Source organism: Mastigoproctus giganteus, chromosome 8 (genome assembly GCF_048544385.1).
Source record: "Mastigoproctus giganteus isolate SK-2022 chromosome 8, ASM4854438v1, whole genome shotgun sequence".
Classification (NCBI taxonomy): Eukaryota; Metazoa; Arthropoda; class Arachnida; order Uropygi; family Thelyphonidae; genus Mastigoproctus; species Mastigoproctus giganteus.
In genome coordinates this window covers 203,648,937-203,665,854 of record NC_143582.1, presented here as the reverse complement: position 1 = coordinate 203,665,854, position 16,918 = coordinate 203,648,937, and the positions used below count along the sequence as shown (strand labels likewise).

At 35.2% G+C, this 16,918-nt stretch overlaps 1 protein-coding gene across 3 annotated transcripts in view; it reads left to right on the top strand.

The window, feature by feature from the left end:
- LOC150082208 (uncharacterized) overlaps nt 1-16,918 on the top strand; it is a 285,622-nt gene that overhangs the window by 99,387 nt on the left and 169,317 nt on the right. For all 3 annotated transcript variants that reach the window (XM_090379171.1, XM_090379172.1, XM_090379169.1), the window contains exons 5-6: nt 556-679; nt 13,627-13,699. In XM_090379171.1, coding sequence (XP_090235297.1) covers nt 556-679; nt 13,627-13,699 — 197 coding nt within the window. The remainder of the gene's footprint in view (nt 1-555; nt 680-13,626; nt 13,700-16,918) is intronic.

The window sequence follows — 16,918 nt, the reverse complement described above, 5'->3', positions numbered from 1 at the left end:
CAGCAGTCTCTGAAACATCCTGCATCTTGTTTTCCAGGCTTCTGCTCATTCCAATAGAAGCAGTGCAATAATCACTTTTACCTCTGCCAGTGGCTACTGTTAATCTATTAGTCCTTATACCCCCCCAAGCTAGCAGTTTTCCGACCCACCTAACACTGTCTCGATAGCATCAGCAAATATTCTTGCACCCTTTCTATTTAAGTGTATCCCATCCCTGTAGAAGCAGTCTCTCCTTTTAACAAGTACAGACCAGGCTGAAAAAAATTCCATTATGTGAAATAATTCTGTTATGTGATATAAGGATGGTATTAATATAATAATAACCTTCATGAATCTGATTTAATAAATTCTGAATCAATTTTGAATCAACTGTTGTAAGCCACAGAAAGCATGGGATTTTGATGCAAGTCACTGATGGATGGTATGAGATATTCTTCTCTCAAATTATGTATTTTTATTTTATGGCTTCAATAGCAAAATTCCTTGAATTCGAGAATATCACTTTTCTTCATTTATAAATTGTTTTTCTTATTTATTTTTTATAAATGTATCCAGATGAAAGAAGAAATCAAAGATGATGTTGTAAATAGAGTAACTCAAATGTTGGCAAATATGGACATAGAAGGACCAAAGTTAGTTAATGCTAATGCTTGGAGTAATTCTTGGAGTGAAGTAAACTGTGAGTACAATTTTTGTAAACATTTTTTCTTTATGTAGATATCATTCTTAGCAAGTGTAACTGCATAGTGTTTACTTTATTTTTTAACGAGCTGTTTGAAAATGATTGTTTCCGTATAGTTTCTTTTAAAGTTTCTTTAGATAGTACATTTCATGTTTGAAACTTATGGAATGCTTCTGTATTTCTAAGATGCTTTAGTTCTAAAAGCAAATGCCACCTGTCGACTGCATTTTCAATATGGTTATAGTGTTTTTGACTCTAATTGTCTTTAGCTTTGGTGGTTTCAGGTAGCTGTTATGCACAGTTTATTAAACGTAGTAGATTTCATATATTTGACTCCAGATATCATCCAAATTAGTCATTCAAAATGCTAGGAACTTGACATTTTTCCTATTGATTTTCTGTACATTATGTGTATACAGCCATCTAGAATTTGCAGAGGAAGCCAAAATTTAAATGAGCGTACAAAATTTGTTTTAATCATTAAAGGAATTATAATATAGGACAGTTTTTTGTAAATGATAATTCATTAGCACCTTGATTATATCCAAGCTTCTAACTAACCAAAGTGGGGAAAAAAAAAAAAAAAAAAGGAAAGAAAGAAAAGGGAGGGAAAAAGTAGTACAGTATAAAATGTCATTTTGTGTCAGTCAGTATCACCAGTCTTGCGTTGTTTGTACCAGTAGTTCTTGAACTGGGGGATGAGTACAATTCAGGTGAGATGCAATATGGTAATTTGGAGAAATAGTTGAATTGAATATTAATTTAAAATGTTTGAAGGATACTAGTTTATGCAATGGTAAAAAAAAATTATCAGAAATGAATATGAACTGCTATGTTTAGAATTTTGATTTTGAACAGTTTTATTAAATGCTGAAAAAGAGAAATTATAAATTTATTAATTTAGTGAATACTCTATACTCATATACAGTATGAGTATTTTCCACAAACTATTGAACTGTGTTTTCTGTAATAAATTTTTAAAAATGAGTACACACGTTTTTTTGCAACTGTTGTAGGTAATGAATATTGTGCAGTAACAAATGAATCCAGGCCACTATAACTAGTGAAAAAGTTGTGGTTTCTTCTAGCCAAGGTTTATGTTATGAGACAGTTGCAATCCTGGCTAATCAAGGTCCCACCAGAAAAAATAATAATAGTAATTCTTCTCTAAATCTGCATTCGATATAAGAAGTGCATTTATTTGTTTATTAGTTTATTCTGCTTCCATTTAACAGTATATCAATATATTCTGATATCTTGTTAAATGGAAGCAACTTTCCGACTTTAATTCCAGTAAAAACTTTTACCAGAATTAAAGATTGAATTTAATTACTTTTACTATATTTAAAGTTTTCAACTTTAATTACACTAAAAGCTTTGCTATGTGGCATGCGTATGAATTGGAGCATTCTGGTTATATACTTTTATGGTTACCAACTCAGGAAACATCAGTGGATAATAACAATAAAACTAAACTTTTAGTTATGTACCAATGTAAACCCTTGTACATTACTGTAACATAAGTTTAAACTAAACATTTATTCATTCTCTTGATCAATATTGCTAGTTGGTAAAGATACAGAGAATGTAGCTACAATCTCCAAATAATTACAGCAAAGCTCGGAGCAGATGGGAGCACAACAGAATGCTGGTTCTGTGTGTAGTATGTAATGTGATGTATATGCTTTTAACTTCTTTCTGACTGTGGCAATAATACATGTATATATATCTGTATTTGAGGGAGGCTTCCAGAGAGTGTATCAAACCATTGAGGTTAATTATGAGGGCATCTTTGGACTTGGGAGAGATTCCTTTACATTGGAGAAGTACCGATGTATCACCAATACATAAAGGTGGTTGTTCTGAGAGTGAAGTTGGTAACTACAGACCAGTTAGTCTGACTTCAGTGGTAGGGAAAACCTTAGAGGCAATGATTAAGAGTGTAATCCAGAGACATTTAGAGATATATGGCATTCTTTGTTGAAGGAAAATCATGATTAACTAAATTAGTAGGTTATTTTTGACACAGTTACATCGTGAGGATGTAGGGAACAATTTCAACATAGTTTATTTGGATTTTAGCAAAACATTTGATTCAGTCGCTCATGAGAAGTGTACTGTATAAGCTGGAACATGTTAGGATTTCTGAAAAGATTCCAAGGTGGATTGCTGGGTGGCTGAAAGGCAGAAGGGAGAGGTTTGTGATTAATGGATATTCTTCAGGTTGGTGTAACCTTTGGTGTAAGGAATGGGGTCCAGCAAGGATCAGTTCTTGGACTGCTGTTGTTTCTGATTTTCATAAGTGACATTGGCAAAGGAATAGAAGGGAGATGATAAAATTTGCAGATGATGTAAAGATTGGCAGAGTTGTTAATGATCAGCATCAATCAGCACTCCTTCAGAATGACTTGAACAGACTTCAGAAATGGTCAGAAAAGTGGCATATGTTTTAATGCACAAAATACAAGGTCTCACACAAGGGTATTAGCAACCCCAAAATTAATTATACACCTGGTGGGGTTGAATAAAAACAGTGAGGAAGAAAGGGATCTGAGAGTTATGATATGGGTGGATATGAAGTTTTCTGAGCAGGGTAAACATGCAGCCAGGAAAGCCAATGGTGTCCTATTGATGATTTATTGAACATTATCCTGTAGAGATAGGAGGTCATAATCCCACTGTATAAGACAATTGTAAAACCACATTTGGAATACTGTGTTCAAGTATGGAGACTTCATCTGAAAAAAGACAATGAGCTTCTTGAAAGACAGACAGACAATCTTGGATTGTGAAATCGGCAAAAGGACATCCATACAAGAAAAGACTCCAATTATGTGGGCTACAGAGCTTGGCAACCAGGCACCTCAGAGGTGACCTGATTGAGCTCTATAAGGATCTGACAGGGGTTAGGAAACTTGAAGGTGTAATTTTCACTGTTATAAAGAATTCCAGAACTAGGGCCCATAAATTCAAATTATAGGTTTAGACTAGATTGTAGGAAGTTCTCTTTTAGCCAGTGAGTTATTAATTGCTGTAACAAGTTGCCTTCACAGGTAGTTGAGGCTGACAGTTTGAATAAATTCAAAGGTCAACTGGTTAGTTACTTGTGTGAGGAGATATGCACATAATTTGTATTTTCTTATCTCCTTTTTTTTTTTTTTTTGGCCGGCACAGTAATAGCCTGTGATATAGATCCGTGCACTATATGGCAAATACTATATTTTTTGATTTATAGGAATAATATATTTTTTTTACTGTGGGAATAATATAACAGTCCCCCATTTCTTTTTCTGGCAGATGCAAATTAAGTTCACTTCATTACATCATTATGCCATTTTAATACTAATGCTATTATTCTGGCAAGCTTTTTGTTTCAGAAAGTTTTCCATCATAATAGTATTAATATTAAAATTCCATTTTTCCATTCTGGATCCCTGAACTATAGTATTCAATTCTCACAAGCTAGATAGAATGACCAAATCATAATGGTAAACTTTTTATATAACAGGTGCTACCAAGATTATTATAGTTTTTGCAAGGTTACTTAATATAATGTGACATTTAAAAAATGTATTATACACACTACTAAGTGGACCTTTGTGGTTTATAATATGTAAGTCATCATCATCAAACTCTAAAGGCTTTGCCTTGTCGCTGCAACCATACATCCCTGTCTTCTGCTGAACATTTCATTTCCTCATATCCCCTAAAGTTCATTTTCCTCATTAGGTTTTCCAGAATTTTCTTCCTTAGTCATCCCCTTCCTTTCTTTCCCAATATTTTTTCCTTCTGAGATATTCACTAAAAATTTGTTATGTCTTAGGATATGTCCTAAAAACTTAGATTGTCTTTTTGCGCAGTCGTGAGTAGCTGCCGCTTTTCTTGCATCTCGTTCAAGGCAGATTCGTTGGATCGTCGCTCGGTCCAGCTAATCCTCAACATCCTCCTCCAGACCCACATCTCCAAAGCCTCCAGTCTCTTGATATCTTGCTTGCATAATGTCCAGGTTTCACTTCCATACAGCAGCACACTCCAAACGAATGACTTGGCAAACTTTTTCCTGGTCTCCCTGTCGATGTGTCTGCTGGTTAGAATATTTTGCTTGTTACTGAAAGCTTGCTTGGCAAGGGTGATTCTTCTTCTGATATCTGTAGTGCACCGGTTGTCCTGGGTAATGAACTTCACTGTAGCGCACCGGTTGTCCTGGGTAATGTAATTGTTGGGCCTTTAGCATCCTCTTCCACCTTGTCTTCTGTTTCAGTATAGTCATTCTCATCAATTGTTTTTTCTCCACATTAGAGTTCTTCTAGATATTCCTTCCAACACTCACCAATTTCCTCTGGGTCCATCAGTAGGTTCCCTTCTTTGTCTTTAATCATCGTACTCCTCGTTTTGGGATTGTATTGTAATGACTTAATCTTCCCATATGCTTTGTCTGTTCTTCCCTCTGTCAAGTCTTTGTCAGTGTCTTTTATTCATCCAGTCTTGTTTTGCTTCCTGACATTTGGTTGTAATTAGGTTCTCTGTGTATCTATAGTTCTCCTGACCTTCCTCTGTGGATATTTTCCTCTATTTGTTATGTCTTTGTATGAGTTCTAGTATTTCTTCTGTGATCCATGGTTTCCTTGGACCAAAGCTCCTCCTTCCTATTGTCTCCTGCGTTACTTTTAATATACCTTGCTTTATCAAATTTCAGTTGATCTCTCCTGTTATGTTAGCTATGATTTCATTTGTTTTCTCTTTGTAATTCCTCTTAGCATGTTCATATTGTAATTTATCCAAATCCCAGTTAATCTTTCCAATTCGTTTGAATTTCTTAAATCTATGATTGCATTTTGCCATCACTAGACAGTGGTCACTGTCAACTTCAGCTCGAGGATAACTGTGGCTCAACTTTTGGTTGCAGTATCTTGTCTTGACTAGTATGTAATAAATTTGATAGCGTTGTATATCACCTGGTGCTCTCCAGGTGTACCTTCTTCTCCGTGGTACTACAAATAAGGTATTGGTTGTCACCTTATCGTACTGTTCATAGAAGCCAAGCAGCCTGTTGCCACTGCTATTCCTGTTTCCCAGTCCAAACTTCCCAATTCCTACTCTATTATATTGCGATCCAACCACGGCATTGAAGTCTCCCATGATTACAACGTTGTCACCATCCTTTGTCAATTTCAAGAGATCCTCGATTTTTTTCATACATCTCTTCTATTTCCTGGTCCTCACTGTTAGATGTTGAGAAGTACACATGGATAATTACTAGGTTTCTCGGTGATGTTTTTATTTTCACCATTAGTAGTCTGTCATCTACATGGTAGGTATTCATAACATTCTTTGTCCAGTTTTTCTGGATTAGGATACCAACTCCATGTAAGTAATATATAATAAAAGGAAATGAAAATATTAAAAGGGATACATACCACAGTGCATATAATTTGTGACTTCTCTTCTAGAACATATATGCTGGTTATTAATACGTTCCAGTTAGTGCCAGATAACAATACTTTTAATACTGTAATTAAATTTGCCAGATATGCAGAAATTTGGAGTTAAAGATGAGAGTTCGACATATAATTCTTGCTGATGAGGTGAAAGTTCCTGATATTAATTGGATTGGTATAAATGATACAAGAGTGATGTTTTTATCTCATTTAATCATATCTGATTCTTCTTCTTCAGGTTTCATTTTATACTTCCTGTGACTTTAACTTTCATCACAGTCCCATTTGAAAATTATATCTTAGAATGAAGTCACAGTAGTACTGGATTCAGAGTTGTAAAACTCAGATACACTAAGAACAGATTATGATAAACCAAGCTTGATCTTAAAAAGTAACTCAGACTTCTAAAATGGCAAGACAAAATAGAAAATAAAAAGGAGAAGAAAACAATGAAGGCATAATTTAATATAAAATAAACTGAATTCCTGATTCCTTTTAGTTTTAATTAGATTAAGAACTAAAAGAACTGGAACTTCTATTTCAAGTAGAGGCTTTAAAGGCTCACATTTTAAAATTTATCTCAGTCACTTGTAGTGATGTGGAAAGATCATTCTATGCCTTTTAAAATGACTTTGGACAATAAATGTCACAGGCTTACAGTGGGGCTTGTAAAATATATGTTGTTTACATAACAATGGTTATGTAAAATATATTATTTATGTAACAATGGTTATTCCATGTGCAAGTTGTAAAATGATGCTTGTTCTAAACTTTTTGTTAACAGTTTTGTTACTTTTAAATATTGAATACAAGAAATTGTAATTCAGTTAATTGTGATAAACTTGATATAAATTTAAAAATGTTATTGCATATGATAACATTTTGGTGCTTAATTTGCATATTTAATATTAGTATCAGTACTGGCAAATGATGCAGGAAAGCAAGCTTATACAGCATCAGAATAAAAAAAAAAGCACTTCCTATATCACCTGTCCATCATCTTTAATAACAGTTTATCTAGTTGTTCCTTGAATTTAATTGAAAATATCCACTTCTACTCTGCAACAAGAGATGTAAGTTTGGTGTTATAGAGTACACGCTCAACTATACTCACTTTCTGAAGATAAATTTCCACACATCTATACTGCAACCGTCCTTCCTCAATTTGAATTTGTGCCCCCTTGTGTATAGTCTGAGCAAGAAGAAGGATACCATCAGTGTTGAACTTACTGAATCCATTCAAAGCTTTAAACACCTCAATCAGATTTTGCAGGTGCCTAATTTCCAGATGCTACCATATTTAGAACCAAAGCCTTTCTTGATAAGAGCATCCCTTGTTCCCTTCACTAATCTCATTCCTCTTCTCTGCACCTGTTCCAACAGATCCACATCCTTCCTAAAATGAGTCTTACAGACCTGCATGAAGTACAGGAACTCCGACTTACATAATACTCGACTTTATGTAAGTTTTTGTCAGCCGGTGCAAACTTAAAAAAATCGTGGAAACGTATTTTACATCCTGTAGTAATAAATGGAGGTATCACGAAAATATTGTAATGTGAACCCAATAACACATTGTTTTTTTTTTTTTTTTTTTTGTAATTCGTTCCAAGTCCTTGGAAGTTGAAAATGTTGCTATATTACTAAGCTATTTATCTCTGTAAAAGGTCATAATAATGGAAATTGCAGTACCCTTTCATCACTATCATATGTTCCTTTATAAGAATCAATTTTGTGAATGCCTTTGTGATATTTTTCTAAAGCACGTTTCTGGAGGTCACAACCAAAAAACAATAAAAACAGTTTGCACTTTCCTGTTTATTGGGCTTTTCTGTTAGCGCAATCTATTATAAACGGGTAGTAAATTTGAACTTATTGCATTTGCGATAATACCAATAACTAGAATGCTGTGGGTTTTTACGTTATGGTATTATACTTCTCTTCATTCCTATTTACGTATTACAATAATGAAGGGAAAGCGACCAACGGAAAGTGCAAGTGGCGGTAGTGCCAGGAAACGAAATAAAATTGATTTAGAAATGAAGGTGAAAATGATTAAGAAATACAAAGCAGGACAAAGTTTGTCATCTATTTCAAGGGAATTAAGTCTTGCTGCTTCAACAGTGAATACTATTTTAAAGACAGTGCGCTATACATGCACTGTCAAAGGATCAACGCACTTAAGATCAACAGTGTTCACAAATTTTCGAAGTATCGAAGATGGAACAGCTGTTGATAATATGGATTGAAAATCAGATTCAGAAGCGAGTGCCCCTGAGTCTAATGACCATTCAAGCAAAAGCAACAAGTATTTATAAAGATATTAAGGATAAGTACAGCAAACCCCAACCCATGTTCGTGGCAAACAACAGGTTGTTTAATAGGTTCAAGCATCGTGCTGGAAACATAAAATTACATTTAATAACATAATTTTAAATAATGTAAAAACGTAAATTTTACGTTAAGAGACTTTTTGGAAATCTTACGATATTTACCATGCCGTCTTAAACGTTAATAAGGCTTGGGCAGAAATTACTAAAAGTTGTTTAAATGGCGCATGGAAGAAAATATGCCCATGGCACATAAAAGGCTTCGAAGGATTTGTAAAAGATGAATCATATGAAGTGGTTACAGATAAGATCGTAAAGGTTACAGAGCTACTTCAGTTCGAGGTTGATGCTAAAGACGTGGAGGAGTTAATAGAGGAAGAAGAGAAGGAATTATCTAATGAAGAACTTATTGACTTGCAGGCAGCGATAGTGAAAGAAGAAAATGCTGACAAAGCTCAAGATGAACCAAATGAGGAGCCAAGACACTTCATCACCAGAGAAATGGCAGTGGCATTTTGTGAAATTGCATTGGCAATAGCGAGGTTTGAGAAGATGGATCCTGTCAGCGATTGATTCTTAAAAGTTAACAGAGGGGTGAATGATATGCTTGCTTGCTACAAAGAAATCTACGAAAAGAAAAAAGCTACCATCCAGTCATCCTTTATTATGTTCTTTCATAAGGTTTGGCGGCTGACCCCTTCTAAATCTCCACATCCCTCAACCTCTGCAGTGGCGTACTTATCAGCTGAAGACATTGATTTTGGCAATGATGCTCTGGAGGTAAAACTTACTGACGTTATGCCTATCTCCTCTCTTTTTTGTAATTTTATAATTTTGAAATTTTTTTTAATTCTACGCTTTTGTAATTTTTCCTGTGCATGAGATAAAAAAATTGAATAAATACAATAAATAATTCTGTTTACATGTTCATCAAACATTTCTTTTTTGATTCAATCAATTCAGCGAGCACAGTTGCGAGTGCTGCACAAGCATGGGGGAAATTCCGACTTACGTAATGTTCCGCAGAACGCAACTCTTAAGTAAGTCGGGGAGTTCCTGTACACAAGATGTGATCCGATTGTTGCCTTATATAATGGGATAATCACCTTCTTATCCCTTCTGGCAAAATTCTTGCATATCATTGATTAAACCCCATGAGCTATCATGACAGCCTGTCTGTGCTGTTCAGAGAATATTATATCTAATTGCACAATTACCCCATCTCTTTTTCAATCTCTCTATCCTGAATGCGGTATTGCACAGTTGGTATGTTAATCTGGGATTACTTCTACCCATACACAGTACTTTCCATTTGCTACTGTTAAACTTTAGTTGCCATTTCTCAGTCCATCTGCATAACTTTTCTAGATCCTGTTGCAGTAGCATACTGTCATTACTGTCAATAAATACCCTGCCTACTTTTGTATCATCTGCAAACTTGGACATTAAGCTTGATATACCTTTATCAAAATCATTAATAAATATAGAAAACAATAATCGGCTCAACACTGTACCCATGGGAATTCTACTAATAACATTAGTCCAGTAAAACCAGTTTCCATCCATAACCAGTCTCTCTTCTTCCACTCAATCATCCCTTTATCCATAGTAGTAACTTTTTTTAATGCCACACTGCTCTAATTTGCGCAGCAGTCTTTTGTGTACAGCAATATCAAAAGCTTTTATGAAACCTAAATATATATGATTCAAAATAGCGAAATTATAGTAATCTTATAATACTGTAATAAATCTGACTAAAAAATGAATAGCAAATGCTTAGAAAACGGTACTCACCTTGTATAAATCTGCAATAAATTTATTGGTAGATGGTGGCTAAATTTAGGTTGGAAGAAGCATTAAAAAGAACTAAGGTGGGGAATGGGGTGAAAATATTTTAAACAGATTTTAAAATGAGCGCAAGGAAGTAGAAATGCAGATCTCCAATCCTTGGTTGCCATAAAGAGGTTAAAGGACGCAAATGAAAAAAAGAGAAGACCAGTGGTGCCAATAGTCGTTACGAGAGACTTTCGTTGAATAAACCATCATCAGTTGGCAAATGGGAGAGAAGTGAGCGCGTGTTGTATTTAAAGTTTATCTATACTCTCGTGATGCTCTTTTTGACACGTGGGAACTTTAGCCGCGAGAGATTCCAAGCCAGTGAGAGGTTGAAGGGAAGTTTAGCGTTAATAACGTTGAGATCGGAATGGTGTCAGTACCATTCGATGGTGAGGGCTTCATATTGAAGAATTCTGTAGCTCGATCTAAGTTTAATAATAGATGGCAGAGTCAACGAGGGGGGTGTGATTGTGGGTTTGAGCATGGGTTGTTAACTCAGTGCAGGATTGACTTGTCCTGAAACTGTTGAAGTGGTAGTATGCGCGGGTATTGGAAGTTGTGGAGGAACCGAATTTGGTGGTAGTGCTGCCGATGTAACAGGTGTCGCAGTTTGGTTGGCATTACAGGTGGTAGATGACTTTTAACCGGTGAAATACCACCACTTTGCTTATTGGAGGCTTGAAGTGGTGAAACCCATGTTTAGTCTCTAGAGCAAAGTTTTCCGGCATCCCCCTCCCCCCATACTTCTCCTTCAACCCATGCACGGTAGTAAGTACTATAGGTTTTGATACCTTTCGTGTTTGGGGTTTTCATAAAAAAAAAAAAAAAATTTATGAGATATATTATATTATTGAGATCATTGATGGGATATTTGTGTGTATCTTTATAAGAATTAAATAGGGAACCTAGATTTAATACCAAGATTTTTAGAAAAAACACGCACACCGGCAAATATCTACATTTCACTTCACATCATCCCCTTAGTACCAAAAAAGCCGTCCTACACAACCAAATCTACAACGCTATCAAATTCAGCTCTTCACAAAACGATCTACACAATGAACTTCAATACCTTACTGATAAATTCATAGCCAGGAGCTACCCCCCTCAACTCATCCAACACACAATATTCACCTTTAAAAACAGTATTAATAACCCCACCAGACACAGTAACAAGACAAATACTCGCATAGTTCTCCCTTTACCATAGTGAACTCGCAGCACAATTCCGACGTACATTCAGAGATACCGACATCTCCCTCACCTTCTCCACTTACAATAAACTAGGTTCCCTATTTAATTCTTATAAAGATACACACAAATATCCCATAATTGATCTCAATAATATAATATATCTCATAAAATGCCAACCAAACTGTGACACCTGTTACATTGGCAGCACTACCACCAAATTCGGTTCCTCCACAACTTCCAATACCCACGCATACTACCACTTCAACAGTTTCAGGACAAGTCAATCCTGCACTGAGTTAACAACCCATGCTCAAACCCACAATCACACCCCCCTCGTTGACTCTGCCATCACTATTATTAAACTTAGATCGAGCTACAGAATTCTTCAATATGAAGCCCTCACCATCGAATGGTACCGACACCATTCCGATCTCAACATTATTAACGCTAAACTTCCCTTCAACCTCTCAGCGGCTTAGAACCTCTCGCGACTAAAGTTCCCACGTGTAAAAATGAGCATCACAAGAGTATAGATAAACTTTAAATACAACACGCGCTCACTTCTCTCCCATTTGCCAACTGATGACGGTTTATTCAACGAAAGTTCCTCGTAACGACTATTGGCACCACCAGTCTTCTCTTTATTTCATTTTTTCATTCGCGTCCTTTAACCTCTTTATGACAACCAAGGATTGGAGATCTGCATTTCTACTTCCTTGCACTCATTTTAAAATCTGTTTAAAATATTTTCACCCCATTCCCTGCCTTAGTTCTTTTTAATGCTTCTTCCAACCTAAATTTAGCCACCATCTACCAATAAATTTATTGCAGTTTTATACAAGGTGAGTACCGTTTTCATTTTTTATATGATTCAAAATTATTTTTTGCATCCAGTTCCTTTGTTACTGCATCATAATTACTAATCAGATTGGGCAGTCTAGTTATAACTAAATAGCCAGTTGTATGAGGCTTTTTTTCAGCCTTGGCCAAACTAAAGAATGGTTCAGAAAGTTGCTGATGAGTTTGTTTGCCTCCTTGAATTTATTTTGGTTCTGTTTCTTTCTTTTTTATTTATTTATTTATTTTTTTGATGTCTTAGTTATAATCAGGGCAATTCAAAATTTGTGCAACCTAAATATCAGTAATTAAACTGTATTAATTTATCATTTGATTATGTAATCAATTAATTATAATGTTGAAATTGCCCACCTTCTTGAATACAAACATACACTATTCTCATGATATCCAATAACATTAGTTATTGGTATCATGTTTTTGTAATGTTAAATGACTGTGTTCACAAATTCATTCTGTGTATTAGCTTTCAGTTCCCCCAATGTGTGTGAATTATTTTTATTCACTTTGTCTTTCAATGATTTTGAACAAAAGTTTTGTTTAGCTATAAATGCATGTTCAGATGTGGAATGTCATAATGACTTAAAGTACAAATAATTAGGATGAGTTTGTGTAACTTTATGACCATTGTTCTGTATACAGAGGTGTATAGCATCTTTCTACGGCTTTATTTACCATCCCATGTTCTTATGGGTCAGTTTAACTACTGTGACAACATGACATTTTTTGTATTAGTTACGTGATATGGATTGCTTTCCCTGTTTTTTGCATTTTGTATATATGAGAGTAACTTTATCAACACTCATCCTCTTAAATAGTAGAAATGTTCACTTTTGCCTTGTACAACTTAGCACAAGACTTTCATGTGGGTACTTGAAGAGAGAGCAAGGGAGAAGCTTTAGTTGTTTTCTTCTCTCTCATTTGTTTGGCATCTTCAGTTCTCATCTCTGACTGGCAAGTTTTTACTTTCCTTTATTTTTGCCTTTCTTGGTTCCATCTAGGTAGCTGTATGATGTTATGATCATGAGTATTTAGTATAAAGGCGTGATTGTATCTCTGTTAGCTACTTCAAGGAAAGGACAAATGCCTTTAAAATATTGATGTACTTAATAAGCATGATTTTTGTTATTAATGTAAGGTTTCTTGTATTGTTTTTAATCAGTAATTGGTGTCTACATCATCATCATCCAGAAACTGTTAGTTATATTAAAACAAATGAAAGGTTGTTTTGTGATACTTTCAGTGCACTTTACAGTGCTTTTGCTTATTATTATTATTTTTTCTTGTTTAGATAAACCAGTACACATTGGAATAATTTGTGATAATTGTGAGCAACCTATTCATGGTATAAGGTATAAATGTGGGTAAGTGATTTAAATTACATTTCTGTATAGTGTTTTTTTAATGTTATTAGAAGACATTGATGAATATCCTAGAAATAGCAATAGAAACTAATGACAAAGAAAGATTAACATTGGTTGAAGATTAAATAGACATGTAGGAAATGACAATGACATCTACAGAGATATTTTAGGAAAATTAGGAGACAAAAATAAATTAATAATAATAATGATAAAAGGCTGCTAGAGTTTTGTGCAAGGCATTCACTCTTAATTATAAGCATATCACAGTTTTAATGAAAAGTGTATATTAAATACATTACAAGAAAATTATAATAAGCAAAAAGCATGACAAGAAAAGAATAATATCATTATAGAAGGAATCTTCAAGTAGATGAAGATAGAGCATATAGAACAGTGTTTCTCAGTCTGTAGTCTGCTGACCACTTGTGGGCTGCATAACTTAAGAAAGATCCATGGTACCACTAGACAAAAAAACTTTTTTTTTGTGGTAGGCAACAATCCCATTAACAGTGGAGATACAAGTATGACCTAATGTATACTACTTGTATATATGTTAAGTATGAGTTCATATCATCATATTTAAGAAATAGTTGTTAATATATTTCCATGTATAGTTTTTCATTTTTTGTGGTCTATGGCCTCTACCTCAACTGATGTTCAAAATCATGGACCACTTCATGAAAATCATGAAGTGGTCCATGATTTTCATCTCAAATATAAAAATTATTCATGTCTGAAAAACAGTTTGAGAAACACTGATATAGATGATTTGAGATTGGAGGTGGTATTGAACAAATTAAAAATTGTAATTAGGGCTAAAAATAAAAGTATTAGACAAAAATGAGAAAGCTCTCAGGTTTACCAACAACCATTCAATATAGAAACCTTGCTCAAAAGTTAAATAACATTTCCTGATGCTAACATGATTTTTGATGAAAAAATAGCAAAAATTTGAGAGAGCTGTAAAAGAGATATGTGAAAAGATATCTATGACATGAATTTTAGCATTTAGTTAAAAATCTTAAACACAAGGAAAAATCTTAACTACGGTAATTAAAAATGATAAGGGCAAAATTAAAACAGAAAAGAAGGATATTTTAGAAATACTTTGATTTTTTGATATTTTGGAATTTTGAAATACTTGGTTATTTTAGTCATTTTATATTTTGAAAAAACAATGTGCTTCATAAGAAGGCAAAAGTGAAGCATCTGAAAGTTCTAATGTCTCTGAGCTGAGTGCAGAAAAAAAAATTAGGTTGCTTTTTAGCACATGACTTTTTCAGGTTCTTACATTGGTAATTCTATATTGCAGGTAATTCTATATATTAATTGCAGCAATTATAAAGTAATGGCCGTTTTGAAGAGTACTGGGTCTAAACAAAAACTTTTTTTATTGTTTTCTCCTTCACTATGATAACAGGCAAAAATATATTGTTACAAAAGAGATACAAAATGAAATTAAACTTAATTTTTAAGTGGAAAAAATGTTTTGTAATAGTTTTGTGTAGGTAACTTTTCTTCATAAAAGGAGTTCTGTTTTTAAAACGTGTTACTTTTTTTTTCTTTTTAAGTAAAACATTCACTGTTTCTGTGTTGTATTATTGCATAAAAGGCATCTATATTTTACAGAAAAATTCCTGCTAATTGTTAAAACTACTAACTATTCCTTCATGTACTGTGAAATCTTAGTGATGAGTGATATCATAAACGTTTGTTTGTGGCATAATTTTTACATTTCTAAAAATCATTTACAGGATCATTTTTTATAACATCACTGTATCAGCAGTGTAATCAAGGTATAATGTTATTGTTAGTTTAAAATCTGAAATAAACATTAACTTGTTGCTAACACACTGTGCATAAGATTGGTATTTATAAATAGGCTTTTCCATTGATTGAATTATCTTTAAATGGTCCTACATATTAAAGAATTAATATTACATCAGAATTTAAGGATATTAACTTGAAAAAAATAATAAACACACACACACACACACACACACACACACACACACACACACACACACACACACACACACACACACACAGAGTCCAGTCACAATATTATGACCACCCCCCCAATGCAGACATCACACATGCCTAGCAAATCATACAGCACATGTGTCAAGTTCACACACCGCAAGCATATAAGGCTTTATGTTCGGCATCTAATGAACACAGTAACAGCCTCAGTCATGGGCAAAGCATGCGACCTATCAGACCTGGAAAAGGCGTGATCATCGGCTATAGGGCCAGGAGTGCCAGCATTTCCAAAACAGCAGACTCTGTGAAATGCTCACGTGCTGCAGTGGTGAAAGTGTATCAAGACTGGACAAATGGGACAGTTTTGATGACTCAACGTGCCAACTGTGGAGCCCCATGCATCATTGATCCCAGAGGTGAACGTTGGCTGAAATAGTTGGTCAGGACCGATCGGCATGCTACTGTTGCTCAACTGGCTGAACCATGGGGCCACCAGAAAGGTCTCCAACACAACAGTGCAGTGCAGTGAACCCTGTTGCACATTGGGCTCCAGAGCAGACGCTTGGTGACAGTACCCATGCTGACAACCATTCATTGCAAACAACGGTGTCAGTTTGCACAGCAATACTGACACTGGACCCTGGCCGAGTGGCAACGGGTGGCCTTCTCCGATGAGTCACGGTTTCTGCTCCACTGAGTGGATGGACCGTGGCGTATTGGGCATGAAACCTCCGAGAACAAACACCTGGACACGATTGTTTAGCAGAAGGCAGGCTGGTGGGGGCAGCGTTATGGTCTGGGGAATGTTTTCATGGCATGGCTTGGGTCTGCTGATACCTCTGGAGGGCACCCTGAATGCAAATTACGTACTGATTACCCCGTTACCTATTGATCGTCGCCAATCAAATACACTCATACATGTTGACCATGTTCCCTGGGGGTGATGGTATCTATCAGCAAGACAGTGCGTCATGCCATGTTACCAGAATTGTCCCCGAGTGGTTTGAGAAGCACAACGAAGACTCCCTTGGCCACCGAATTCCACGAATCTTAACCCAATTGAAAATCTATGGGACAACCTCAATCGGCACATCAGACGGATGGATCCTCCACCAAGGAACCTACAGGAACTCCGGTGTGCACTGCAGTCTGCATGGTCACAGGTACCCTTAGCAACCTTCTGCAGACTTATTGAGTCCCTTCCACGGCAGCTGGCTGCAGTGCATGCTGCAAAAG